Source organism: Amblyomma maculatum, chromosome 10 (genome assembly GCF_055883805.1).
Source record: "Amblyomma maculatum isolate TAMU_Amacu chromosome 10, ASM5588380v1, whole genome shotgun sequence".
Classification (NCBI taxonomy): Eukaryota; Metazoa; Arthropoda; class Arachnida; order Ixodida; family Ixodidae; genus Amblyomma; species Amblyomma maculatum.
Window position 1 is genome coordinate 173,556,265 of NC_139353.1, and position 26,425 is coordinate 173,582,689.

The window sequence follows — 26,425 nt, forward strand, 5'->3', positions numbered from 1 at the left end:
GCGAATGCTCATGGGAAGAATGACCCTGAACACCTTCATTCTACACAAACATCTTGTCAGAGGGCTCCATGTCTACCCTGCAGGCGGATCACTCTCCAGGCAGCTCCCCAAGGCGTCCCCGGCTTCCATCCACTGCGTGCCATTCTTGAGAACTCAGACAATTATGACTTCCTCCTACCTATTTTCCCTCTTTGCTTGTCCAAAGTAGCTTATTTCTAGTCACTGGCAAAAGTATGATACAACCATGCATTGTTTATACTTTTTCTGCAGAATTTCATACCACTTGAGCCACTCGCTGCACTATGGGACGTTTCTAGAGTATTCCTTTTCTTGTAAACTGTTCAAAATTAAGTTATGTTTTAGGCCGTAGACAAATGAATGGCGCAAAATACACGCCTCTAGAATCTGAAACAGAAACTGATGGGCATCTTTTATTGCCATGTGGCAGCCAGCATACACATTTTAAGCACTTGCTGGATCCAGATACATCCAAAAACACGCTCACTGACATCAACGAGCTAAACGTTGCGACTCTTTGAGCGCCTTGCAGCAGCCAATTCGTGCAGCGTCGCAGGAATCGGTGAGCCCATTGAAATCGAGAAGGCACTTCAGGCATGTTATTCAGGAGGCATTGGCTCCTACACAGCTGTGACATCATCAAGCACAGTGTTGTCCATAAAAACTCCCTGTTTGGCAGCGCAAGCCGCAAGTTCTGGAAATTTCAATCACCTGGGGTTCTTTCATTGCATCATTTGGCATCACACCGCACATGGGCGCCTTGCTTTCCACCTCCATCGGCTGAGACACATCCTCGAGCACAGCAGTCTAGTGCACTAGCCCACTTACACAAGGGCACTTGCAGAAAAAGAAAAGGCCATTTGTAGTTTCTAATGACTTCAATAAAACTGTTAAGTTTTGTGTCACTCATCTGAACGTTTTGATAAAGTCCATTGCACTGGGATATCGGAACCAAGCAAGAAAGGCGGCAAAGGGTGAAAAGCCAGAAAAAACTGACCCAGCAAAAGTGCCTTGGGTTTACCTGGAAATCCCATCGCCTTCCTGGTCACCATGTGGATGGCCAGCTGTCAGGTGTCGACTCTGAAAAGAAATTAAAAAAGAAATGCACCTTTGGAGCAGCAGCCCCAAGCTCAATTTTTTCTAAATTAGAACTCAATGAGTTGCATGCTGCCATAAGAGATATGTTTCTGGGGTGATAATTGAGGTTAAGTTACTTCTTTCCCAGAAAACCAATTTTCTCAACTTGAGCATCGCAGCAGCAGACAGAGCAGAATACTGATCAATCCTTTTTGTTTTGCGCTACAGGTTAGTTGGCTCCAAATGTGGACACTGTTAAGAAAGTGATTATCGCTTTTTAGTGCTGCTGCTTTGCCCACTGGGTGTTCAGTTCTTTCTGTCTTGTGTTATTGTATTATCGAAATATCTGTTATCTTGTTGCGATATTGAAGCAAATCCTGGCATGAGAGACCACGAAATGCTGTAGGAATGACTAGCTGGCCAGAGCAGGATCAATTCAGCTATGGAGGGCTTGCAAGCTTCCCAGAACAAAATAGAATATAAACTTTCCTCTCTAACTGAGTGGATTGATGGTTCTGAGAGACAGTTATCTGGCCTGAATGTTTTAGCCAAGAAGTTTAAGATATGGAAACCACAATATCAGAACTTCAAGGGCAGTTCGCCTCAGTCAGGAACCAGATGGACGACCAGATTTACTGTATAGACGATTTTAGTTTCAATGCCTGGGCGCAGCCATTTAGTTTGATGGTGGCGCCCCGTATGAGCCAAACAGGGAAAGTCCGCTCCGGCTCCTCTAGACACCATCTTGGGCTGTACTGTGCGTGTTGATGCTGCGATGCGGCAGGGTAAAAGTGCTGTTTTGTGGTGCACGTGAAAGCTATCCGACACTTTCGTGCTATTTTGTGCTTTGTTTGAGCACACCAGCAAACCGTATACCATCTGTTTGGCATGGCAGCAGCTGTTGGAAACATAGCGGCCGGAGCGACTGCGGACTGCGCTCCGCCTCCGCAGGCCAAACTATTCAGAGTTAACTGTGAGGATGTATCTGCTGTATCTTTCAAGATACATATATTTTCAATTATATTTCATAATCGCGATGCTAACTGTAGACACAAACACACAGCGAATGAACCGTACGGTCAGCTACCGAACACGGAATACAGATACTACGAAAAATGATCTCCAGTCATCGCCGCATTGATTTAACGTGAAGTGAGACCCATTTCATGTCGTGCATTTCCTCTAGACAGTGCATATTTATATTCGATGTTGCGCTGCTTTCATTTCGCATTGAAAGCATGAGCAGCGTTCACCGTGGTTATGCTGCTAACCGCTGCTATCACGTACCGAGCTTGCCGAATGCATGCGTACGTGTCTGTGGTGCGCCGGCGACCTATAGTGCGAAAAGCATACGATCGAGCTGTCTGCTCCAACAATGTATACTTTCAAGTTAAACCACAGTTCAAGAACAGCACATAAAAGACATGTTTAAAGTACCACCCGTCTACGTTTTTTATGCAGCTTGGTGTATGTCCGGCTGCGAAGCAACATCGTATTCCTGTCCTGTCGTAGCAGCATCGTTTGCACGATGTAATGCTGACCAAAACGTCGAAAAATGTGCGATTTCAGCTGCACCATGTACAAAGATGCCAAATTAGCAGCACATACAGCAGCGCTTACGTAAGCGGCGCCGCCCGCTGGCGTGGCGGACAGTAGAACTTTCGCCGAGCGCTACTCCCTAGTCGTCGCTAGGCCTAAATTGTTTCACATCGAAGGCATATCCTAAGGCGCTTTGTAATTGCTCAGCACTACAGTAAATGATCTCTCGTGGAACTGCCGATCCCATCGTATCAGTAAAAAAAAGATGTACATTTCGGTGCTGCCTTAGCAACAGAGCGCCAGCGTGCATATGATGAGCTGCACCAGCGTCAGCTGGCTGTGTTGAGAAATTTGTTTGTATTGCAGTTATCAATAACATGGTACGGATCAGAGATCCGCAATATCTCTTTTTTTGCTGCCGGCTTATTGTTTAAGTGAAGAACACATTTTAGCACGCTCTTCTGGGACTGGCGGAAGAGATCCACCATATCATTGGCACGGAGGGTTTGTGGGAGGCACGGCCTGCCCGGCATGCGTGTTTACTACAGCGAGGAAGTAAAATGGGCATGATATTCGTGAGTCCGTCATTGGTACTAAGTCTGGCTTACACAAAACGTTCATAGGCAAGTTAAATCAGGATGGACTGGAAAGGAGGTGAAGCAGAAACATATCACAGCCGCAATCGAACTGTTGTTGCATTCTCCTCGCATACGCTTTTGGCAATCATCTTGCGATTTCTTTCATTGTTTGTGCAGTCCACAAACACGCATTCCTGTCTCGAAGACATTACCACTAAAAGGGGCGCTAATAAAGGTAAGTCTCTCAAATGGCACTATACCGAGGTGCAAGACCGCTCTGCTATGCATGAAGCGTGCGAATGCACAGCCCACTCGGTACTGGCAACAATGAGCCGGCGCAATGAATTAGGTTAGAGGGTATTTTCCTCCTCTCCTGATCGCTCTCGTTAAGACGGTCTATAGAGGAGGACAGCATGGAGTAGCCTGAAACTGCAAAAAAAAAAAAAAAGTAACCGATGGCGTTTTCCTGGAAAAGCTAAATTTAACGGTGAATGGCATCGAAAGATGCTAAAGACTAGACAAAATCAAGGAAACAGGGTGCACCCTGTATTTTGAAACTGCCTGACTTGCATGAAAATACGTCAATATTACAATCGTTTCATAAGCTCAAAGGCTCCGGAATATCAATAGCTGAGGACTGTTCAAAGCGGGTTTAGAAATACGTAAACAATTGTGGAAAAGCTGCAAAGAAGAAAGAGCAGACGGAGCCAAGGCAAAGCTAATCTTCGATCAACTAAGCATGGAAAGCATCCTATTTGGTTCGGTCAAAAGGATAGGGTTGCATTTCAAGCTTACAAAATCATCAAGAACAAACTAGCGTTGGACGAAGAGACCACAGGCCCTGAAAATATTAAATGCCAATTTTAGGAGTGTTCTTAACAAGACCACAAAGTTGGAGGCTCTTCTGCTACTGCACAACCCAAACATTTTGACAGAGACTTGGCTTAAAGACACAGTGAGTTTACTCCTCTGTGGTTTTCAGCAGAAAATGTCTTTTTAAATCACCCTTGCGAATTTTTCTAATGCCTGATGTACCTGATACAGAGTGCATTTTTTGAGCAGTGTACCATTCCAATATTAGACATGTTATTGCAGCAATTTATAGGCCTCCTGGTTCTACCATTGACGCATTAGACAATCTGGAGCATGCAGAAATGTAAAACCTGGTAACCTTGTTACATCATCAGAAGATTTATATTTGCCTAATATAGAATGGGCACCATTCTCGCTTTGAAAAACCCTTTTAGGGAAGTAATGTTGAACACTGTCTTTTCCTTTGACCTGTTTCAAATTGTGGAACAAAGCATCCGATTTCAAGGCAACTCTTCTTCAGTACTTGATCTTATTTTGTAAGCGGTTTTATTACTGACAAAACAAATTGCAAAATATGTACCTGGAACATTCGACGAACTACGAGCATATTTGCTGTTAATGCTGCCGAGTTGATTCTTTCAAGGGCGCAACTCAGCCCAATAAAGAGCTTAAGTGCAACATCAGTCTTCTCGTTTGGTGTCCTGACAATATTCAAATGCCTTGTCACGTCTAAGCTAAAAAAGGCACGCCCCATCATGGATCACTGCCTTGTCGTGGCGAAGAGGCTTGTGAAACTCGATGAAATCATGAGCTCTGCTGTGTAGGGCCACCCAAGATAGACAGGTCACGGCAGAGAGTTCTGACAAAATGTGATTCACTGGAGAAGGTAATGGCAACCCACTCCAGCATTTCCTGCCAAGAAAACCCTATGGCCAGTCACAATAGCATTAATGATATGGCGCCGGAAGATGGGCCCCCAACTTGGAAGGCGCCCCACATGTTACTGGAAATGAACAAAGGGCGATTCCTAGTAGCTCCGGGATGAATGAAGCGGCAGGGCTAAAGCCAAAAGGACGCTCAGTTGTGGATGTGTCGGGAAGCGACCGGAAAGTCCGATGTTGCAAGGATATATATCACATAGCAACATGGAATGTAAGATCTATGACACAAGGTAAACTGGATGTCGTCAAGGGAGAAATGGACAGACTGAACATTGATATCTTGGGTATCAGCGATTTCAAGTGGACAAGAACGGGAGAAGTTAATTCCGGCGACCCTTATGTCTTTTATTGTGCGCACGAATCCAGGAGAAGGAATGGGGTCGCTCTCATAGTAAACAGAAGAATGGGCAAAGCAGTGCTAGGGTACAACCCCAAAAACGACCGAATGATTACACTTCGGATCCAAGGTCACCCCTTCAACATAACAGTTATTCAAGTCTAAGCACCAACCACTACTGCTGAAGAAGCTGACGAAAGATTTTATGCTGCCCTGCAATGCCTTTTAGACCGCACTCCCTCATCAGACGTTCTTTTTCTCATTGGAGACTGGAATGCTAAGGTGGGGAGTGAAGAAATATCCGGAATTACAGGCAAGTTCGGTCTCGGTGAGGCAAATGAAGCTGGGCAGAGGCTAGTAGAGTTTTGTCAAGAAAATAACCTGACCATAGCGAATACTCATTTTCAACAGCACAAGAGAGGCGCCTGTACACATGGACTTCACCGGACGGTCTGTACAGGAATCAGATTGATTATATTCTTTGCCGGCAGAGATGGAGAAGCGCTATACAAGCAGTAAAACAAGGCCTGGGGCCAATTGTGGTACCGATCATCAGCTTCTTGTTGCCAAATTTAAGCTTCGATTGAGGAAAATGCAAAAAACTAGAAGGCCTTTCAGGTATGATCTGGATCAAATTCCATTAGAATATGCTGTGGAAGTGAGGAATCGATTTCAAGAATTAGATCTAGAAGACAGAGAGCCTGAAGAGATGTGAACTGATGTTCGTGATATAATACAAGAAGTTGCTACTAAAGTAGTTCCAAAGCAAAAGAAATGCAAGAAAGCAAACTGGTTATCTGAAGAGGCTTCGCAAATAGCTGAGGAAAGGAGGATGGCAAAAGTTACGGCGGATAGAGAAAGATACAAAGTTCTCAATGCGGATTTTCAGAAAATCACAAGGAGAGATAAGAATGCCTTCCTGAACACACAGTGCCAAGCAGTTGAGGACAACAGCCAATTGAGGAACAGAAGAGCTCTGTATTAGACAATCAAAGACATCAAAGGAAGCTTCTGTGCTAAGCTGGGCGTGATAAAGAACAAACGAGGCAAGGACCTCACTGAAGCCTCAGAGATAAAGAAGAGGTGGCAGGAATACACAGAAGAACTTGTACAAGAAGGACCCGGATGTGCAAACCCAACATAAGACGGTTGTGATCACTGATCTCGAGCCGGGCATCCTGAAGAGTGAAGTTGAATGGGCCTTAGCCAGCCTTGCTAAGAACAAAGCTAGCGGAATTGATGGCATTCCAGCTGAATTGCTTCAAAACCTCAACCATGACGACGCTGTTAACGTTCTGTATACATTCTGTAAGCAAATTTGGACAACCCTGCAGTGGCCACAGGATTGGAGGAGTTCAGTTTACATCCCCATTCCAAAGAAACGAGTTGCTAAAGATTGTTCCAACTACCGCACGATCGCGCTTATTTCGCATGCTAGCAAGGTGATGTTGAAAATCCTCCAAGGTAGGCTGCAGTAGTATGTGGATTGGGAGCTTCTGGATGTGAAAGCTGGGTTTCGCAAAGGAAGAGGAACTAGAGACCAGATTGCCAACCTTCGCTGGATCATGGAAAAAGCAAGAGAGTTCCAGAGCCCATCTACTTCTGCTTTATTGATTATGTGAAAGCGTTTGACTGCGTAGATCACAGCAGATTGTGTCAAGCTCGCCAAGAGATGGGAGTTCCAATTCCCCTCATCTGTCTCCTCAGGAACCTGTATGAAGGGCAAGAGGCCACAGTCAGAACTGGGCATGGTCTTACTGATTGGTTTCCGATTGAGAAAGGAGCGAGACAAGGCTGCATACTGTTGCCCTGCCTATTTAACCTATATGCTAAGTACATCATGAGGAAGGCCGGTCTGGACGAGTCTTCAGCTGGAGTGAAGATTGCTGTGAAACGCATCAACAACCTTAGATATGCGGATGATACCACTTTAATGGCAGAAAGTGAAGTGGAACTCAAGAGACTTCTGATGCGCATACAAGAAGAGAGTGAGAAGTTTGGGCTTAAACTGAACATTAAAAAGACAAAGATCATGGCGTCTTGCCCTATAAAGTCCTGGAGCATCAATGGACAAGAAGTGGAAGCCGTGACAGATTTTCTCTTCTTGGGCTCCAAGATTACCCCGGAAGGTGACTGCAGCTATGAAATTTGGAGACGCCTGCTTTTGGGAAAGAGAGCCATGGCTAGCACTGACCACCCAGTTAAGAGCAGAGACATCAGACTTCCAACCAAGATCCGTATAACTCGTGCTATCGTCTTTCCAGTTGTGATGTATGGATGCGAGAGTTGGACTGTGAAAAAGGGTGACCGCCGAAGAATTGATGCGTTTGAATTGTGCTGTTGGCGGAGATTCTTGAGAGTTCCTTGGACTGCCAGATCAAATCAGTCAATACTGTCGACTATAAACCCTGACTGCTCAATGGAGGGTCAAATTCTAAAGGTAAAGCTTAGCTACTTTGCTCATCTGATGAGAAGAGAGGAGTCACTGGAGAAAGCTTTGATGCTGAGAAAGGTTGAGGGTTACCGGAGAAGGGGTAGGCAACGAACGCGATGGTTAGATGGCATCCTAGAGGCGCTGCAGATGAAGTTGTGATGTTAAGAAGATAGTGACAGACCGTAAAGCGTTGTGTGATATGGTCCATAGGGTCAAGAAGAGTCGGACACGACTGAACGACTGAACTGAACTGAACAGGTTGATACAATACGCACAAAAGCACTCATAAAACTTCAGTAAAGTCTAGCCCGGTTATAGCAAAGCCACTTGTCCTGAAATAGAGGTTGTAATGAAGGGATTTAAAATTCCCACTCTCATTTTTCCATTTTCGATACAATTTGGGTATAATTTTAACAAAGTAAATAAAACCATCTCGGCAGATATAACAAAGCGATTTTGTAGCAAATAAAAAATAAACTACCAATTGAAGCATTTTTACACGTTTCAGACAAATTTCTGTGCAAAAATAAGAGCCAAACTGTGCTGACAGCTACACGTGTGAAGCAAAGGTTGATCCTTGACTGTGTCGCGAGCTGGTAACACCCACAGCAGCTGTGAATGTTCCTTGGATGTTCGGAGCAATACTTGGCTACGCAGTTGGATAACGGTTGGACAGCGCAGAGGTCGCGATCCTGAAGTTTGCACTCCCAAATTGTGTTCAGAGAACGCTGGGCCATTTCATCTAGTGGCAATAAGGAGTGCAAAAATGTTCAAAGAATCAAATTCTATTGAAAAAAGACTGATTTGGGGGAGGAAGGGGCCAGCACTTTTGCACCCATTTCGATGCTTGACTGACTTGCCATGCAGTGTTTACGCAGAGCATGGGCAGCAACCGGCATTCGATGGCTCTACTGCCATCGACATGCAGCAGGCACGGGCTTTTGCTGGACCACCGCGTTTTGAAAATGCTTCACCACACAGCAATCATAAATGGTGCGTTGAACAGGGCCGTCTGGAAAGAGGCATCACTGCTGCTGCACTGCACTCACAAAAGCCAAGCAGAGATAGTCACGATTCTGGAGCATTGTTTCAGCATTCTAGACAGTGTGCATAAGGTGCTGATGAAACTGCGAAAAATCTTCATTGTTGCGCAGTTTTCATCTCAAATATGTAGACACACTTATGCCAAGTGTTTATTCAGTAAAATTATGATGATGAAAATGGCTTTTGGCAGTTCTTAAGCTACATTCAATCATTCAAACATTTCCCTGGTCACTTCAAGGCATAAGGCACCAGTGAGTTCCGTAAACTTTGACGACGGTACGTTTTGGCAGCTGACGAATTCTCCAAGGTTACGAGCTCGCAAATGCGAGTGTGTGCAAAACGTACCCACGGAGAATATTAAGCCTGAATTTTGCTTTATTCGATCACATTTTTAACCCCTTTGAAGTCTGAATTAATGACATTCCACTATACGCATCACACAGAGTCTTGGCTATGGCGACGGTGCTGCAGCGAATGCGAATAAGTACAAAACATCGAGCTGTCAGTCATGATGCACATAATATTTCAGATTCTCTGATACAATAATCAGCTCTATGGAGCATATCACGATGCCACGAGTAAGTCTAAACAATCAAGCATGTCCAAAGAGCAAGGACGCCAAATTTTCGATTGACGACTATTTATTGCTTTTTTGAGTGATAGCTTCTACAGCTCACTTGGCTGAAAAGCCATTGGCATCGTAGTATTAACACTGTTCAACGCAGTTGCTTCCTGGATATAGGAAGGTGAAGTGAACACTTGTTATGTCCTCATATTCTCTCTGTGACAGTGTTTATGCACTAATAGTTAGCTAACTAGTAGTAGTAGTTGTAGTTGTTGTCGGCACCACGTCGGAAATACTTGGGAGCTACGTAAAAAATCTTATCATCATAATTTGTGGCTCGAGTGACTGATGACTAATAGTTGTGTGACAGGCGATGATGAGTTAATAAAATTGTTGTAATTAATTGATAAACTAATGATGTGAAAAACTGGGAAAAGGGGGTTCAATGGTGTCAAAATGCCCAGAATGAAAAGCCAATGCTTGATGATGCTTTGAGTAAATTTAGTGTTGACTAATTAGCAATTGCAATTCCTGAAAAATATTTAAAAATTAGAAAAAGGGGTTTCCAAGATGTCAAAATGCTCAGAATGAAAAGCTAATGCTTGATGATGATAATTAGGAAACTTTAGAGTGTGTAATTGACAAATTACCTGAATTAATTGAAAATGAAATATCTGAAAAAAGGTACAAAGGTATCAAAAATGCTCAGGATGGAAAGCTAATGTTTATTGTGTGGGTTTACAAAACAGAAAAAAGAAAAGATTAAAGCAAAAACGCGAAAAGGAAAAGAAAACTGTCTGCATGTGTGAAATGCTACTGAGTCATATCCTTTATGGTTGAGTCCTCTGGTGCTGCACTGAACGTGTTTCAAGAAGCAGTGTGGAAGCTTACTGATGACATCTTCATCCAGCAGTGAAAAAAATATTTAAAAAAAAAAGAAAAGCATCATTCATGAGCATTTTCCATCTTGCCGTACCCTTAACGGCACCTTTGAGTGTCCCCCTAACTTCTTTTTCTTAGTCCGAGTATAAGAAATTGCGGATGTAGTGAAGTCGTTTCCAATTTCTGTTAACTTCGTTATAACTGAGCTAGACTGTGTTTAAAAAGCAATTAAAAACACATTTGACGTGCACAAATTAACTTATATATTTAACTGTTGTGTAGCCCATTCTTGAAAATGCTTCAGTTGGTTTCCCACACTGCACGTGCGATACTGACAAAGTGGAATCCATTGATAATGAAGCAGCAAGGTTTATTTGCTGTCATTACAGCCGTAACTTTCACCTTTTTTATGGGCAAAGGAATTACTGCTCCAGATTTGAAACACAGGCATTTGCCCAACTGCACCGCCATGTTGCACAGGGCTGTCAATTAGCTGTCACCTACTGTAGCTCCCGTCACATTCAGAGAACATCCCTCGTACAGAACACGACACATTGACATCATACTTTTCGTGCTTATTAAAGTTCCAGGGTTTCTGTAACGTAATTTGAGTTCATTTTTTTGCTTGTTCATTACAATTGCTGGTTTACGGTAATGCCATTACCAATGGTCATAACGTGCACATTTTCATATATAAGAAGTATTTTAACCTGATCGACAATGAATATCATGGTACTGACAGTGTTGGCAAACAGCGGTGGTTCTTTGCAACAGATATGATGTCAACTAGGCGAGCATTCGACAATTGAAATAAATAGCAAATGCACTACAAATTGTGTCCATTAGGAAAAATATGTTATGTCACATTGTTGTAATTTATATTACGTCAATGAATCCAACACAAAGGCACTGCAAAGTAAGTGACACCAACAGCACCAGCAGAGATGCTGGTTACCACTTTGCATCAAACACTTTCACAACCTGCACACCTGTGGCTATGCAGCCAAAAGTTAGGTAGGAAACGATTCCTCGCTCCTTGCTCCTCACCGAGAAAGGGGTGGTCTCGGAGGGGGCTCACGAGAAAATCACAATAGTTGGGAATGCATAGGAATATCTCCTTCACCTGACTGCTCCCGGTCTTATCTGTTCCTCATTCTATTTCTAAAATGCTGTTCCGATTGGTCGTGCAGCTTGTCACTGGGAAAAGTGAAAGCAAAGTGACTGAAAAAATTGAGTCGAGGGCAATTTTGGTTTGCTTGTATATTGAATATTCATTCCTGTCCTAGTGCATTGATTCTTGTAATTCTTTTCGCTTCGATATTTGCACGACACAAAGAATTCACCTAAAGCGTAGCAGACAAGCGTTGCAGGGCCCGTTTAAAGTTTTTTTCCTACATTGACTGAAATTTGGAACAACCTTGATGGTTCCTTGTGTACCTAGGTCCCCAGAAGAGTTTTGTAGGTGCACTGCTTTTTCCTATAATGACGTAATAACCTGTTCTTTGTAACCATTCCTTCAATGTCTCTCACCAGAGACAGCAGTATCTATAAATACCTGTTGGAAACAAAAGGTCTACTACACTTTAATCCTAATACACAAACATCAATAACAAAATTGAGCCTTGGCTCAATTCCTATAGTACACCAATGCAAAAGAATGCGACTGACCGTGGAATCGTGGATGGCCGTCTTGGCCTTGGTCAGTTGGCGCCACTCACACATGGACTGTGGCCTGGGGCTGCGCTGGGGGGAGGATGATGATCCTGCAGGCAGCTCTCATTTGTTTCCAGCATCACAGCACAACTAGCCCCAACAGTCTTGCTTGCTTTTATAGCAAATGTTGCCTACCAGCACCATGCAGCTGCATAGCAATACACTGTCCGCAACAAATGTGTTTCCCATTCCAGCCAACTACAAAAACTAGGCAACACAAGGGTAAAAAAGAAATAAAATTTAACAGAATATACTGTGAGGCCAGCTGATCAGACATAGTTCAGCGAAAAACATAGTGATAAGTCAGGACTAGAGAGAGGACAGGACAGAGCTACATGTAGCTCTGTCCTGTCCTTGTCTCTCGAGTCTTGTCTTAACACTACATTTTTCGCTGAACTAAAAAAGAAACTTGTGCAAAACTGCTTTCACACATTGTCACTATTTTAGACACAACTCTCAGCACTTTTTAAGCTGATTTAACGGGCAGCTCAACTAAAGTTATTTTTCTCATGGTATTGGAATATGTGCAGAAAAATTGAGAGATGGCACACCAAATCCTCCAAGGCAGCCTCCAATTTGTGCCTTGCTTTGGCCTGCAACTAAAGCTGCCCAATTCAGACAATGCATTTTGTTTACAGGAATTGAGAAATATGTGCCCTGTGTATTTCTTGCTGTGTCATTTATGTAGCGGTGAATAACTTGTGGCGGTGGCGTAGCGACAAAACATCCACCTCGCATGCAAGAGTACCGGGTTCAAATCCCGGTGCCACGCGATTTTCCACCGGATAAGAAAAAAAAAAAATCTGCGTGTGGATGGAATTGAATATAAGGGTTTGGGGTGCGACCTGATGCCGGCGAAGACCTCCGGCAATGCCCCCCCTCACCACAACAGGAGTTGGCCACCCTAGTGCAGTAATTGGCCACAACCTCCCATGATTATACTGTAAGGAAGAAGATGATACAGCGCCGAAGCTAACGACGATGAAGACGCCGATCAGCTGGCACGCGCACTGAGAGCTCGGACCGTCTTGTTCGGACGATATTGTGCCTCGCTCTACGATTGCCTTGTGTCACCGGTCGCCGTCTCCAGTCCTCCGAATAACTCCCAATAAACCCCTCTTCATTTGGTGGAACGTGCCGAGGTACGACCCTTAAACGATCACCGTGGAGCTCCGCAATCGTACGATACCTATGGCGACAAACGAGGTAGGCCAACAGCCAGTGGCAGCCCCTTCGCAGTCCATCTCACGCTCCGGTACCATTCGGCAGCGAGATCCCGCAGTTTTCAGCAGGCAGGGCGACCAGGACGTTGAAGATTGGTTGGCCTCGCACGAGCGGTGAGTCGTCATAACAACTGGGATGACCACATGAAGCTCAACAACGTCATCTTCTACCTGAGTGACGTTGCTAACCTCTGGTATCGAAATCATGAGGCAGACATGCCAGCTTGGGCCAACTTCAAGGCAAAGTTCACGGACGTTTTCAGTCGACCCACAGTGCGGAAACTACGCGCTGAAGAAGCCTTGCGGGTACGAGTTTAGCATGAAGGGGAAACATTCACGAGCTACATTGAAGACATCGTGGATTTATGTAAGTGTGTCGGCCCGTCTATAGATGAGGCTACCAAGATAAAGTACATAATGAAGGGCACTGATGTAGATGCATATCACATGCTGTGGGCAAAGAGCCCAACCACAATGGCCTCAGTGTACAACCTTTGCCAGAGTTTCGATGAAATGCTCAAGCAATGCCTCTGCACTCGTTGCTCTCCCGCACCTGCTGCGTCCATCTCTGGCCTGGCTGTGAGCAGTGACCTTTTGGCTCACCTCAAAGATCTTGTTCGAGATGAAGTCTCCCGACAGCTTGGGCTTTTGTCTGGTCCACGCCCGTCGTCTACAGCCCAGCTACTTACCCCTGCGATCCGACACACCATCACGCAGGAGGTTGCCGATGCACTTCCCAGTTTTGGCCAGCCAGCGCCTGTCACACCAGATGTCGACCCTGTTCCACTGCAACCCACACCTCTTGCTGCACCATTAGGTTACAACCCCCCTGTGGTCGTGCCGCCTCTACCTGTACCAGTACAAATACCTCCCACATATTCAGAAGTGACCGCCCGCCCTCCGCCGCCACAGTCTTTTGCGTACGTGCCGACTATGGCGCCACCGACTGTCGCTCCAGGGTACCTACAGTAGAATCTCGATGATACGAATTGCAAGGGAGCACGCAAAATATTCGTATCATCCCGAATTCGTATGATTCAAAACAAGTCAACATCCACATGGGAATGAATTGAATATGAACCAAAGTTTATTATGGCGAACTACTTGCGGCCGAAAAAGTCCGTAATGCTTGTCTGCACTTTTTTGCTGTTGATGTCGCGGACAAGCTCCGCCTGAAAGGCATAAAACCGTGCCGCGGTTTCATCGCTCACGCTGCTGGCACTTAAGGTGCGGCGCAGAACGTCCAAAGCGTGAAGAGTATCTGCCTTTGACGGTGGCTGATCACACTCGTCATCAGCGTCACCATCGCTGTCAGGCTCACTTTCGCAATCATTCGCTTCATTGACCAAGTCTTCAATAGACCTCAGCCCACAGGTCGCGACATTGTCGTCCGCGGTAACGAAGTCCCGAACCGAAGCTTCAGTTTCCAGATTGTCCCAGCCATCAATCGTGAGGTCTTCGTCTGGCTCTTGACAATCTCCTGCCGAAGCCGCAGCAAGTCCGATGGAAAATCCGCACTTTCTAGAACAGTTCGAGATTGTGTCTGAAGTTACACTATCCCACGACATGGCTATAAAGTGCAAAGCATCTAAGAGACTGATCCGCAAGTTTGCTTCTTTACGGTCAATTTTTGCCAGCAGACGCCTCACTACAAGTCCTTTGAAATGATGTTTCACATTTCTAATTATCCCAGCGTCCAGTGGCTGAAGATGGCTGGTAGTGTTCGCCGGCAGGAACCTGACTTTCACGTTATTGAATGTCATTTCCTTTGGGTGGGCAGAGCACTGGTCCACGAAAAGCAAACTTTTCCGGTTTCTTGACGCCATTTTCCGATCAAGGCTTGTCAAGAACTCGCGGAAAAAATCTCCAGTCATCCACGTCTTTCGGTTGCCTTTGTAAAAGACAGGCAAACGCTCCACCGATCGGAAACACCTCGGTTTCTTCGACTTACCGATTGACGGTAAGCTGGAGTTTCTCTGATCCATCCGAGTTGCAGCAAAAGAGTACTGTTACTCTCTCCTTGCTTTTCTGGCCGCCCTGGCATGCCTGGCCTTTTACGCACAAACTTCTTTCTAGTTGAAGGTTGAAAAAGAGGCCCGCCTTGTCGGCATTAAATATGTCATGTGGCGCGTACTCCGAAATCAGCGCCGGCAGCGTGTTCAGCCACTCATCTACAGCTGACTGATCCACTTTCTTGCCTTCACCTGAGACGACCCGGCAGACAAGTCCGTGCCGCTCCTTAAACCGGTGCAGCCATCCCCCAGACGCTTGGAAATTTTCAATTCCAAGCGAAAGCGCGACGGTGTCGGCTTTTTCACGTAGCACCTTGCTGTCCACGTTGACGCCGGCCGCTGTCACTTCGCGGAACCAAGTCAGCAGAACCTCTTCCAGCTTGACATGGGTCGCTGTTTTAGCCTGCTTCACGTTCGCACCGAAGTGCTGCACATTCTTCAAGATGACATCTCGCTACCCAACAATGGTGCAGAGTGTTGACGGTGCCAACCCTAGCTCTTTTGCTAAGTCAACACTCTTCTTCTTAGGGTTTTCGTCGACCCTCTTCAGCACTTCAAGCTTTTCCTTAAAAGAAAGGGCTTTATGCTTCCGCGACATTTCGGCAGCAGCGAACACTTGCGTCTTTCTAACGTTTGGGCAGTTCACGTCACAGCGAACGACAGAAAGAAGCGGCGAACGGAGAACTACTGTAGCGGCAGCCAGCGTCACAGTCCTCCTGGGAACAGCCGGCGAGACAACTTTTCGATAGACCAATGAGCTGCCAGCGAATGAGTGACGTACACGACTGGGCACGTGCTTCGCCTTGGCCGTCCTTGTCTAGTGCTCGTCGGTTTGCTACGAAAGGGAGGAGGGAGTAGGGTGGCTAGTGGGGTGAGAGGTGTTGGAGAGGAGAGGCAGCGGCCGCGGTGGGTACCCTCTCCCCCTGTGAGCTCTTGCGCTGAGCTGCTCGGTGGCTTTGTGCGTTTGTACAACGTTCGTTCCTATCATTCGCGGCGGGGGGAAGGGGGGGGGGGGAGGGAGTTGGCGGCGGCCGTGTTATGTTACCCTCTTGAGGCCAGCCGCGCCGGCCCGCTCGCATGCACGACTGGTTTGCACGTTCGTATCAACCGCGGCAGGTTTAGAAACTCTTCGTATCACCCCGAATCTTAACGTATTCTATACAATGTAGTCCGTTCAAAGCATTCTTAAAATTCGTATCATCCCGAAATTCGTACCAGCCGTAATCGTATCATCGAGATTCTACTGTATCAACGACGCCTCCCTACAATCCTAGGCGCACAAATGACAACCGGCCTATCTGCTATGCCTGCGGTATTCCAGGCCACGTCGCCCGCCTGTGCCGTCGTACTCTGCGTTCTGCCCCTGCACGCACTATGGCTGACAGCAATTATCCGTACGACACTTTGCGCCCACCTTCGGGGAGATCTCCAGGGCAGCCGCACAGCTCATCGGGTCGCCAGAACATTCCATTGCACCGCTCGCCGTCCCCTCGCCGTCGGTTCTTGTCGCCAATGCGGCGTCGCAGCGTGACACAAGACTCAGAAAACCAGCAGCCGCAGTTCCTGGGGCCCAAACTGCGCACATTTCACCTACCACAAGTCCTCGTCTGTCTCCGCCGAACGTTCTTAAAGTTTTTGTCGACGGTATTCGTGCCCTTGCACTCGTCGATACCGGGGCCACTTTGTCAGTCATTAGCGAAAGTTTTTGCCGCACGCTTCATAAAGTCACCACCCCGCCGCCTTCTGGACTTTCTCTTCACACCGCCAGCGCCGATTCCGTTCGTCCGTCTGCTGCTTGCACAGCGCGTGTAGTTATCGCGGACGTCTTATACGTCATCGAATTTTTAGTGCTTGCATCATGCTCACATGACTTAATTCTTGGCTGGGATTTCCTTTCCCGCCACAATGCTGTTATTGACTGCGCCTGCGCCCACGTCGCATTCTCTGCGCTCTGTGATGCGGTTCTTGACCATTCGCCATATTTTTCTTGCGCCAAACTTGTTGTCGCCGACGACACCGACATTCTGCCCAACTGTGCTGTGATTGTCTCCGTGTGTGTAACATTTTCTTTCAATGCGACTGTTCTTTTTGCACCTTCTCCCATGTTCGCCTCTCGTCGTCACCTCCTTCTTCCCTTTGCTATCATTGATATTAACTGCGGTGCCGCTGACATAGTTGTTGCGAATGCCTCCACCGCTGTGGTCCCACTACTTCGTGAAGAATGCCTTGGTCGTATTGAAGTTGCTGACCTCATCTCGCCGTTTGAGGTTGACAGGTATCTACCACAGAGTGCTCACGTAGCCTCCGTAACACCGATTACTGGTTGATGGGCATCTACCACAGAGTGCCCACGTCGCGTCCGTAACGCCGATTACTGAGTCTTCCGATATACCAAGTTGGGACCTTTTTCAATCGTCTGTGGCCAGTGACCTTGACCCGACTCACCGTGAACAACTGTTCGCTCTCCTCAACCAGTTCCGTTCTTCGTTTGACGCTCAGACGACTTCCTTAGGCCGTGTGACTGAGGTTGTTCACCACATCGACACCGGCAGTCATGCCCCTCTTCGCCAGCGCCCTTACCGTGTTTCGCCTACGGAGCGCCGTGTTATTGCTGACCAAGTCAACGACATGCTACAACGTGGTGTAATTGAGCCTTCATTTAGTCCGTGGTCGTCTCCTGTGGTACTTGTGAAAAAGAGGGATGGCTCCATAAGATTTTGCGTTGACTACCGCCGTCTTAACAAAATTACTCGTAAAGACGTATACCCACTACCCCGCATTGACGACGCCATCGGTTGTTTACAGGGAACCGAATTCTTTTCGTCCCTGGACCTGCGTTCTGGCTATTGGCAAGTCCCTATGGCTGAGTCTGACCGACCCTAGACAGCCTTTGTTACCCCTGACGGACTATCTGAGTTCACTGTGAGGCCGTTTGGTCTTTGCAACGCTCCTGCTACGTTTGAGCGAATGATGGACAACATATTACGCGGCCTCAAGTGGAACATTTGTCTTTGCTATTTGGATAACATCGTCGTTTTCTCTCCCGATTTTCCGAAGCACCTCGTGCGCTTGCACCAAATCCTGAGCTGTCTCAATGGCGCCGGTCTCCAACTTAGCCTGAAGAAATGTTTTGGCACCCGCAAGCTGACAATACTGGGTCATGTCGTGTCCAAAGATGGCGTCCTGCCCGATCCGGACAAACTACGCGCTGTCACTGAATTCTCGAAACCGACGTCTGTTAAAGAGCTGCGCAGCTTCGTTGGCTATGCTCATATTTTCGCCGTTTTGTCCGCAATTTCCCTACCATCATTTCACCACTTACAAAATTGCTGAATGGCCCCGCCGACTTGCCTACATGGACCCCACTCTGCGGCGATGCTTTCACTACGCTCCGACGTCTACTAACTTCACCGCCCATTCTCCGCCATTACGACCCATCCGCTCCTACAGAGGTGCACACTGACGCCAGCGGCATCGGCCTTGGTGCTGTCCTCGCTTAACGCAAGCAAGGCTTTTCCGTATATGTGGTTGCTTACGCTAGCCCAGCGCTAACGAAAGCTGAATCTAACTACACTGCCACAGAAAAAGAGTGTCTTGCAATCGTGTGGGCCTTAACAAAGTTTTGCCCTTACTTATATGGCTGCCGCTTCAACGTCATCACCGACCACCATGCCCTCTGCTGGTTGGCTTCCCTGAAAGACCCTTTTGGGCACCTCGGCCGCTGGGCTTTTCGCCTTCAAGACTGACTTTGAAGTGATATATCGATCGGGACGCAAACACTCCGACGCTGACGCCTTGTCGCGCTCGCCGCTGCCTTCTCCTGCACCCTCGCACTCGATATCCGAACCCTCCGTTGCAGCCCTCACCTCCGACGACCTGCCTTTTCAACAACGCAGGGATCCCTGGATATCTTTGCTCCTAGACGTCCTCACCGCGTCCTCAACGTCTTCATTCCCGCGAGCCTTTCATCGCCAAGCTTCCCATTTTACGATCCGGGGTGGTCTGCTGTATCGCAAAAGCTATCGCCCGGATGGTCGCAAATGGCTCTTGGTCATTCCCCACCATCTTCGCACAGAAATTTGTGCCCATCACCATGCCGACCCGCAAAGCTCACATGCTGGCCTGTTGAAGACATACGAGCGTCTTCGCCAGCAATACTACTGGTGGGGGATGTACAACTTTGTCCGCCGCTATATTCGGTCCTGTACTGCTTGTCAGCAGCGGAAGTCGTCTCTGCGCCCCTCCGCCGGCCCATTACAGCCATTGCCTTGTCCAGGGCGAGTCGCCATGGATCACCTCACTCGCTAGGCGGAGACTGCAGCCCCGCCTACGGCTAGTGCTCGTGACATCGCCTCCTTCATCCTGCGTCACTTCGTTCTACGTCACAGGGCTTCTCGTGAACTTCTCAGTGACCGCGTCTTCCTATCTCAAGTGGTCAGCGAGCTGTTGGAAGCTTGCCAAACAATACATCGAACCACCACAGCTTACCATCCTCAAACCAATGGCCTCACAGAAAGGTTTAACCGAACGCTTGGTGACATGCTCGCCATGTACGTTTCTAATGACGCGTCTAATTGGGATCAGGTGCTTCCGTACATCACCTATGCCTGTAACACAGCGTCTCAGGCAACGACTGGATTTTCCCCATTCTTTATCCTTTACGGTCGTGAGCATTCCTGTCTACTGGACACCATACTTCCTTATCACCCCGACAGTTCAGAGTACACTTCTCTTTCTGCTGTTGCCCATAATGCTGAGCAGTGCCGTCAGCTTGCGCGCTCATTCACGTCGGACATTCAAGATCTTCGCCGACATGAGAGCAATCACGGAAAGCCCGCTGCTGACTTTCCTACCAACACCCTCGTTTGGCTGTGTGTTCCGGCTGATTCCAAATTATCTGCAAGGTATATTGGCGCTTATCGTGTATTAGAGCGTACATCACCAGTTACCTACGTCGTGGAGCCGGCAACGCCTTCGTCAGACCACCGTCGCCGCGGGCGAGAAGCTGTTCACGTCAGTCGACTTAAAGGCCCACTTTCCACCCTCCGGTCGAAAATATTTTCTTCCCCGGTGACTGTGAGACTTCGCCCCTAGAACGCATAGCCGCAAAATGTTTTTGAAAAGAGTAACTAATAACGTAGTTACAGCCACCGCAATCACCCGATTCTGTCATGCTTCTCTCCTTTCGTTCCCTCTGAAAGGTTTTTCACTCTCCTGCCCGAGGTCGTCTAGCCTCTGCAAGACAAATTCCCCTTCCTCCTCCGCGTTTGGTGGGAGGTGGGGCGTGGCACTCAGCGTGCGCGAAAAAAAAAAAAAAAAAACGGGGGAGGGAGCGCGCGCCGCTGGATTCAGTCTGGCCGTGGCGAAGGAAAAGCGCGCAGCGAGCGGTAGACACCCATTCTTCTCACATCAGTCAGCGAGATGGACCAATGGACGTCGTTCTCAGGAAGTACGTCATAACTGTGGCTCGACTGAAAAGCGCAGGAAACGGGGAAGCTGGCTTCCCGAAGGAAAGCATGAGAGAGCTTTGATTTGTATTTTCGTTGCTTTGCGGCGGGCGTGTCACTGTAGCATTTTGCACAGACTATCTCCGGTACCTGATCGAAACACTGGGCTCCTTTGCTTAAAAGGCCTTTCCCTCGACAGTGGCCCTTTAAGCCAAACTACGACCCCCTTGTCATACCCTTGCCCTAAGTCGCCAGGATGGCTCCCTCTTTCCGCCGGGCAATTGTAAGGAAGAAAATGATACAGCGCCGCAGCTAACGACGATGAAGACGCCGATCAGCTGGTGCGCGCACTGAGAACTCGAACCATCTTGTTTGGACGATATTGTGCCTCGCTCTACGATCGCCTTGTGTCACCGGTCGCCGTCTCCAGTACTCCGAATAACACCCAATAAACCCCTCTTCAGTACCTATAAAACCCCAGCCCTCAGTCACCAGAGGCTGCGGAACAACTGACCACGGCGGCGGTCAGACCTGTGACGCAGCAGGGGGTGCTAAGAATTCCTGGCTCCACTGGACAGGCCACCATTGGAAACTGACCCTGGCAACGTTTAATGCTAGAACCCTAGCTAGTGAACCTAGTATAGCAGTGCTGCTAGAGGAACTAGAGGGTTTAAAATGAAATGTCATAGGGCTTAGTGAGGTTAGGAGGCCGAATGAGGCATATACTGTACTGAAGGATGGGCATGTACTCTGTTATCGAGGTTTACTGGAGAGGCGAGAACTAGGAGTAGGTTTCCTTTTCAATAAGTATATAGCGGATAATATAGAAGAATTCTATAGTATTAATGAGAGGGTGGCAGGCATCGTAATTAGGCCTAATAAGCGGTATAAACTGAAGGCTGTACAGGCCTATGCACCTACATGTAGTTATGATGACCAGGCAGTTGAAAGCTTCTACGAAGATGTAGAAGAAAATTATAGGGTCACTGACCAAGCCAAAGTTTAATAAAACGTAATGAAATTTCGGCAGCCCTACGGCTTCCTTGTTCACGATGGGGCAAACCAGACATAAAGCATGCGTTTATAGCTTCTTCAAAATGTATCGTAATAATCTTACATAATCAGATGGTCAATTCCCTTGCGTCCGATTGAGTGTGCCATCATGAGTGGTCTGAATCATCAAAGACTAGATACAATCGTCTAGAAGCGATCCGTTCTCTGGCAAGCACACATGCCTCGTCCCAATTGATGGCGTGTCCAGTTTCTTGCACCTGTTCGGCCAGAGCGTTAGTAGCACTGTGTCCTTTTGCCACATCATTTTTGTGCTGCTGTATCCGTTTGCACCAGTTTCCTGATTCTCCGATATAACTGCGGTCGCAATCTGCGCACGGAATCTTGTACACGACCCCAGGATACTTCTTAAGGGGAAGGGGGTTATTTCATATTGACAAGCTCGTGCCTAAGTTTGTTCGTTGGAATGTGGACAACTTGCACGCCGTACTTTCAGAATACCCGACCAAGCGCTTCACTCATCTGTGGGATGTAAGGGATGCTTGCACGTTTTGCCTTAGAGGCATTCGAAACGTCAGAAGGTGGCGGTTGCGGTAGGAGTTTTGTTTTTGTGTTTGCCACAAAGCTTCTTGGGTAACCATTTCTCATCAAATCCTTTTCGACAGTCTTCAGCTCTTCCTTCAGGGGTTGCTCGTTAGAGCACGTGTTTATTGCTCTTTTGATTAAGGAGCAGACAACAGATCGCTTGTGTGCCATCGGGTGGACAGAATAAAAGTCAAGATGACGACCTGAGTGTGTAGGCTTTCTGTACAGGTGAAATCCAGGCTGGTGGGTTTTCGGATCACACGAGTGTCAAGAAACGATATACAGCCACTCACCTCCTCTTCTACGGTGAAATTGAATGAGGGCGCAAACATCGAAGGAAACCAACACTTCATCGCTTTCAAGTGCGACGTTCTTCACTTTGTTAATAAAGTCCAATGTGTTCCGTATATGTGTCTCGGTCTTGCCAACTGAAGGCGATAAAATAGTGTGCAAGTAGCGAGACAAACTTTGCAGTGGTGACCTTGTAAAATCACAATGGGACGCAAAGGAACCCCTTCCTCATGAACTTTCGGCAGCCCGTAGATAGCTGGAGCCGATCCCTTTGTGCAAAGTAGCTTGTAATATAGGCCTCTTTGTGACGGCAAGAGAAATTGAAAAATCGTTGATAGCATTTCACCTGGATTTCACTGTGTACAGAAAGCCTACACGCTCAAGCCGTTAGCCTGACTTTTATTCTGTCCATTCGATGGCACACAATCGATCTGTTGTCTGCTCCTTAATCCGTTAATCAAAAGAGAAATAAATACATGCTCTAATGGGCAATTTTTTAAGGAAGAGCTGAAGACTGTCGAAAAGGATTTGACGAGAAATGGTTACCCAAGAAGCTTTGTGGCAAACACAAAAACGAAACTCCTACCGCGACCTCCACCTTCTGATGTTTCCGATGCCTCTAAGCCAAAACGCGCAAGATCAGTGAAGCACTTGGTCGGGTATTCCGAAAGTATGGCGTGCAAGTTGCCCACGTTCCAACGAGCAAACTTAAGCATGAGCTTGTCATTGTCAACGACCCCCTTCCCCTTAAGAAGTACCCTGAGTCGTGTAGAAGATTCTGTGCACAGATTGCGACTGAAGTTATATCGGAGAATCAGGAAACTGGTGTAAATGGATACAGCAGCACAAAAACGATGTGGCGAAAGGACACAGTGCTACTAACGCTCTGGCCGAACACATGCAAAAAACTGGACACGCCATCAATTGGGACGAGGCACGTGTGCTTGCCAGAGAACGAATCACTTCTAGATGATTGTATCTAGTCTTTGATGATTCAGACCACTCATGATGGCACACTCAATTGAACGCAAGGGAATCTACCATCTGATTATGCAAGATCATTACGATGCATTTTGAAGAAGCTATAAACGCATGCTTTATGAACAAAGAAGCCGTAGGGCTGCCGAAACGACATTACGTTTTATTAAACTTTGACTTGTCAGTGACCCTATAATTTTCTTTATGTCACCACCTGACCAGACCATGTTTCGTCGAACTCTTGAAGATGTAGAATCAGCAATGCAAAAAGTAAAGACGCAGTATACTGTACTAATGGGCGACTTCAATGCGAAGGTAGGGAAAAAGCAGGCAGGAGACAAGGCAGTAGGTGACTATGGCATTGGTTTTAGGAATAGCAGTGGGGAGTTACTAGTTGAGTTTGCAGAGTGCAATAACTTAGGAATCATGAATACCTTCTTCAGCAAACAGAAGAACCGGAAATGGACATGGGAAAGTCCTAATGGGGAGACTAAAAATGAAATTGACTTCATACTTTGTTCAATCCCCACCATTATGCAAGAGGTAAAGGTAATTGGGAAAGTGCGATGCAGTGACCACAGGAGGGTGAGTTACCAAATTAGTCTAAATCTGAAGAAGGAACGCAACAGATTAGTAAGAAAGAAGTCCCTCAACGAACTAGCAGTGAGGGGGAAGGCAGAAGAGTTCAGGATCTCGCTACAGAAGAGATATTCAGCTTTAACCGAGGATGGCGACATTACCCTAGAAGCAATAAACAATAACTTCAGAGATATCATTACTGAGTGCACTGTAGAAGTAGGCGGTAGGACAGTTAGAGAGGATACCGGTCAGCTGTCTAAGGAGACGAAAGATTTGATTAAGAAACGCCAGACCATGAACACTTCCAATCCAATAGACCAGATAGAATTGGCAGAGATATCAAAGCTAATCAATAAGCGCAAAGTGGCTGATATAAGGAAGTATAACAAGGAGGAAATTGAGCGGGCTGTAAAGAACGGGGGAAGTCTTAAAGCGGTGAAGAAGAAATTGGGCATAGGCAAAATTCAGATGTATGTGCTAAGGGACAAGGTGGGCAATGTCATCACGAATATGGACAAGACAGTCAAAGTAGCTGAGGAGTTATATGCTGATCTCTACAGTAGCCAAACTAGTCAAGACAGTAATGAGACTAGCGGTAGGAAAAAGCAGTCAGACGTTCCGCCAGTGACCAAGGATGAAGTTAAGAAAGCATTAGAAGCTATGAAAAGAGAGAAAGCAGATTGAGAGAATCAGGGTCCGTATTCCGAGTTTGCGTCATTATCGAAGTGTCACTATCTCACGTGACATCTTGTCATCTGATTGGTGGAAGTGCCGGAACATGATGTTGCCACATCTTCCGGTTCTGTAGTGACAACACCGGTTCTGGCATTTCGACCAATCAGATGAATCGAGGTCATGTCAGATAGCGACACACCGATAATGGCGCAAACTCTAAATATGGGCCCAGGTAACTATAGATTTGCTGAAGGACGGGGGGGGGGGGGGTATTGTGCTAGAAAAACTGGCCACCCTGTTTACGCAACGTCTGGTGTCATCGACAGTACCGGAACCACGAATAAAAGAAAACATTATCTTAATTCATAAGGAAGAGGATGCTAAGGACCTGAAAAATTACAGACCAATCAACTTATTGCCTGTTACGTATAAGGTATTTACTAAGGTAATCGCTAATAGAATCAGAACAACCTTAGACTTCAATCAAGGAAGATATTGTCACGCTACTGACGACGAAGCAGGTTCTCTAAAAGGGTACTCTACTATCGATCATATCCATACCGTCAACCAGGTGATAGAAAAATGCTCGGAACATAACCAGCCCTTATACATAGCATTCATTGATGACGAAAAAGCACTTGACTCAGTAGAAACCTCGGTGTTCATGCAGGCATTGCAAAATCAGGGTGTAGATGAGCTGTACGTGAAAGTGCTGGAAGATATTGTTACAAGTGGAAATCATGCACTAGTGGGCAACACCACTCTGGAATCAATGGGCATGGCTTAACAGCACAACTGAACACTCAACGTTGTCTTCGTCCATATGCCCTGACACTTCGTTTTTCACTTGCTGAATGCCAGCATGGTACACCGGATAACATTATCCCTGCCACAGAAGCAATGTCCCGGTGCGTTCTAGGTAAACGAAGCAGGGCGTGAATAATACGGCTTGAGCCGTGCACAATGTCGGAAGCTCGTAGTGCAGAAGACTTTATGTTCAGAGGTTCGATTTCGTATGTGACGTCGGTGACTCGGCGCAAGATACGGTAGGGGCCTGTGTAACGCGGGAGAAGTTTTTCACACAAGCCCACCCGCCGGGATGAGAGCCAGAGTAGAACGAGAGAGCCTGGGGCGTAGTGCACATCGCGGTGGCGACTGTTATAACAGGATTGCTGGGAGCCTTGGGAGGCACAGAGCCTGTCGCGAGCAATGTTGCGAGCATTATTAGTGCGGGACATGGCATCACGAGTGTATGTACTAGTGGCAGCGTCAGTAGCAGGTAGCGATGCATCAAAGGGGAGTAATGGGTCTCGGCCAAAGAGCAGATAAAAGGGAGAGTAGCCAGTGGTATCATGACGAGAAGAGTTATAGGCGAATGTTACAAAGGGTAGATTAATGTCCCAATACTGGTGGTCGCCGGAGACATGCGTTGATAACATATCTGTGAGCGTAAGGTTGAGGCGTTCTGTGAGGCCGTTGGTCTGAGGATGATAGGCGGTGGTAAATTTGTGGCGGACGGTGCACACACGAAGTAGCTCATCAACCACTCTAGAGAGGAAGCAGCCACCACGATCCGTGAGTGGTTCAGGAGGGGCACCATGTTGTAGTATCATGTCGTGGAGGAGGAAATCAGCAACGTCTGTAACACAGCTAGTCAGGATCACGCGGGTAATGGCATAACGC

At 47.0% G+C, this 26,425-nt stretch overlaps 1 protein-coding gene across 3 annotated transcripts in view; it reads right to left on the reverse strand.

Annotated features, from left to right (window-relative positions):
- The window catches only part of Git (ARF GTPase-activating protein GIT1), a 267,395-nt gene that overhangs the window by 82,335 nt on the left and 158,635 nt on the right, over nt 1-26,425 (reverse strand). For all 3 annotated transcript variants that reach the window (XM_084580679.1, XM_084580677.1, XM_084580678.1), the window contains exons 14-15: nt 11,897-11,991; nt 1,040-1,098 (exon numbers count right to left, since the gene is read on the reverse strand). In XM_084580679.1, coding sequence (XP_084436805.1) covers nt 1,040-1,098; nt 11,897-11,991 — 154 coding nt within the window. The remainder of the gene's footprint in view (nt 1-1,039; nt 1,099-11,896; nt 11,992-26,425) is intronic.